This window comes from Phytophthora parasitica (assembly GCF_000247585.1).
Source record: "Phytophthora parasitica INRA-310 unplaced genomic scaffold supercont2.61, whole genome shotgun sequence".
Lineage (NCBI taxonomy): Eukaryota > Oomycota > Peronosporomycetes > Peronosporales > Peronosporaceae > Phytophthora > Phytophthora nicotianae.
Genome location: NW_008649047.1, coordinates 45,608 through 49,211, shown reverse-complemented (window position 1 = coordinate 49,211; position 3,604 = coordinate 45,608). Strand labels below are relative to the sequence as shown.

The following is a 3,604-nucleotide window of genomic DNA, read 5'->3' as shown; positions in this document are numbered from 1 at the left end:
GCTACTTACGCACCGGCAGAACGATTGGAAGACTTGAAACCTTGGCAACTTTGGGAGCAGTTCAACTGCAAGTTCCGAGCGTTGAAATCGGAAGCTTTCTCTCAGAAGGAACCTGTATTATGGACGGATATACATTATGGAGCACGGTTTGGCGATGGATGCAAGCGCCACGTTATTGAGCGGCAATTGACGTATGCGCTTGCTGACAAGCGGATGCCAACGAAGACCAAAGGATTCAAGGAAGGAAGGTGCTCTTGCGGTAATGATCGTGGGAAGTGCTTTCTGTATCAGCCTGCAGACGGGTCTCCGTCTGTAGATGCATTTTTGTGTCTGGAAGATGCGACGAAGGGCTTCTTTCACGAGGTTCATCAGTGTAAATGCGTCGAAGGAAAGTTATCACTGGACGTTTTCGAGCAAGAACGGTCGAAGGCTGCAGGTCCCGACGACTTATTCATCATGTATTGCACGAGTCAAGTGACGGCTGACCTACGTATACTGCCAAATTCCGCGTTTGTCGATGCCACCTGCTGGGAAGCGTACTACGGCCCATTTGCTGCTCGTGCATTTTTCATCAAGTCTGTTCCTTTACCGTGCATCAACACAAGCTCCCAGGTCCAGCTGGAGTTCGTGGAGGGTGTGGACCCACGCTACTGTGCCCGAATAGCAAAGAAGCGTCCATTCGCCAGCCTGGAAGATGCTCTTATGAAGACAAAGATTCCAGCCAAGGTTCTTAAACGATTCAATTTCAACACGGATTCGCGCTAGCCCTATCGTGGGCATGGGCTGATACTTCCTTTTCAAGAGAAAATATATCTCCTCTTTCTCTCTTCTACGCATGATCATCGATCGCACAAAGGTGGTGGTTGATTCACCGCCTACACCGCTGTTGAACCATTTTTCGCTAGGCACGTCTTTGCTGTCAGCAGAATCTTAAAGAAGTCATTAAGATCTGTGAATGCATGGCCGAAACGCGAGAAAAAAGGAGAGGAAGAAAACTGAAAACTTGGAAAATTGAAAAGTGTATTTTAGGTTTGGCAAAAACAAAAGGAGTGCCGAGCCAGTCATTCTGGCAAGGATCAATGCATGATTTTCTGTATTTAATAACCAGTTCAAGACTGTTGTGGAGTCAATTTTGACAAGATCGTGGGCAGACAGTGACATATCGGTACTAAAACCGGTACTACCAAAAAGATACCGGTATCGATCAAGTGAGGTGAGGGTGGTCTAAAATCTATTTCTGCAGGTCATGAGCCCAAAGGTGAGCTCGACTTTCCAGGGCATCTAAATCAGGGACATTCCCGATACACACTGAAGTACGATACCGCGCCAGCGAATATGGGTTGAATAGTTCATACTTTGCCTACAAATTTTGTCTTGGGAACATGCTTCATAAGACCAAATGGTGTAGAGTATTTTATCCAGATGACAGCGACAACAGCGCAGCGATAAGCGCCGACGGCACAACAGCAGTCAACATTATCAGCCGACATCAGGATATCCACGGCAACATTTCAACTGAATAATCTTTTATGTGTGAGCCGCATCAACAGATGCACTCCATAAGCAAGAACCAGCGATTGATTCTGCGCAGCTAGCGGATCCTGCTCACAGCTTGTCCACCTAGTAAGGAAGCTAGAAATTGGAATAACTGCTTGCCTGAACGAACTTTCGCAATTTGCATTCAAGCGCTAAACGTCATAAACGACCGGGAAATAGTGGCCATTCAATTCTTAATTTCTTAAAAGGTACCCTTTACCGTAAATACGGGTGGAGTGAGACAAATAGGTGAAATGCAACACGGCATTTCAGTATTGTTGACCCCCTCCCCCTCTCACGCATCCCGTGGGCCGTAGGGAGCATGTCGGAACCCGCTAATGATGGTCTCAAGATTGACGAGCCTTTACAACAATCAGTGGCAGCATGCTGCGACGCTATTTTGGAGTTTTAGGAAACGGATGATTTACATGATAACTCACGTAAAGATTTATACGATACAAATGTTAACTTAGTGTTAGTAGCAAGTTAAATAACATACATACAGTAGTACGTACTCAATGATTGACTTGAATGAGTGCACCATACTGACGTCCATGGGCTAATTCAGACCGGTTGTATCCAGCGGAATGTAAAGAGTATGACATTGATTCTCCAAGTCATCTTTAATATCTTGCATTTTATCGGCCTTCAAACTGTCCAACACGAACACTCTACTTGTGGAGCCCATTTCTAGTAACATAAAACAATGAAACTATTTTAGCCAATAAATAATACCAAAACAAAACAATTAAGGTAAATGGTCAATTAGGGCCCGCTGACCAGTTAAGGGCCGTCACCATTTATAGCCAATCTTATTGTAGTTAGCATTCTAAGAAATATGAGTGGACATTTATCTGGTTGGCCAAGAACCTGTGAGGACTAATTCTTTTTGTGGCGGGAACAGAGATGTTGGCGCCATTTCCAATATCTCCATGCCCAAGTTCCCTGTAGAAGTGAAGAAAGCCGCGGTGGCCCAAGTGCAAGAAGGACGGACAGTCTCTGGTGTTGCTGCCTCTTTAGTCATTATAGCAAGGACAATTCGGAAGTGGGTAACAGCTGCAAGCAATGGTGACTCGCTAGACCACGCCAGGCGGGGACCAAAGCCTGTGCTTCCCGAGGAGGCTGAAAGGCACATACATGACTGGATAATCGGTCGCCAGCTCGTTGGGTTTTCTGTTGACCGTGGCCAGATCTTGCGCAAGGCGAGAGAGATAGCGCTACTTGTATGCGGCCAAAAGGTTGGTGATGGATGGTACCGCCGATTTCTAGAGCGGAATCCTGCGTTGGCATCTCGAACAGCTCAATCGCTGACAATGAAGCGCAACAATGTATCTGACGATGATATAACCACTCTGTTCTATAATCTTGCTTAATTAGTGATCGAGTTAAATCTGCAGTGAAAACTCCAAGTGCTGCAGGTGTAAGTCTACAGGATATTGTAGAATCGGGTATTGTATATAGCAAAGAACAATGTTAGTACAGGGCTTGGCAACCATTAAGTGCAAGAAAGACTTACCATTTAGTGCGGAGAATTAACGGACCCGAGTGGACTCGAGCCCGCGACAACACCTGCTCCCCGTAGGGCCCTCAATAAGCCAGCCGCTTTAACGACTTGAGCTGTCAGCACTAAATGAAATGGCCAATCACTGCTTTGATTAATTGCTACATTAATCCTTCATTCTCATATATCCCTTTTGACTTTATGCTATTTTCATAGTATAATAATTTGCAGTGAAACTAGCCCTCTCTCTAGCAAATTTTTGTTGAGCCTTCGCTTGCTGACACTCATACAAACAAGAAGCTTAAATGCGGCCCTTAACTGGCAATAAGCTAAAATCAATGTGTTGTTAAGTAAAAGGCTCCATTACGTTGTTTTCATTGGTCTGCTCAATAACAAAAATACGTGTTGAAAGCTGAGATCTCCAGCTGTAAGCACCTGTCACTCTTTATTTATCCGGATACATAGAATCGAAGAAATGGTCACTATGCGGTAGTGGGCGGGAAACGGCCCTTAATTGACCATTTACCTCGTCAATCCATGTCATCATACTGTCGTGATCTGTCCACG

At 45.2% G+C, this 3,604-nt stretch overlaps 1 protein-coding gene across 1 annotated transcript; it reads left to right on the top strand.

The window, feature by feature from the left end:
• Positions 1-213: 213 nt before the first annotated feature.
• PPTG_16953 (hypothetical protein) lies at positions 214-765 on the top strand (the record flags this gene model as incomplete). The annotated part of the gene is made up of 1 exon (XM_008914530.1): positions 214-765. The coding sequence occupies one exon, from the start codon at positions 214-216 to the stop codon at positions 763-765; it is 552 nt and encodes a 183-aa protein (XP_008912778.1).
• Between the last annotated feature and the right edge of the window lie 2,839 nt (positions 766-3,604).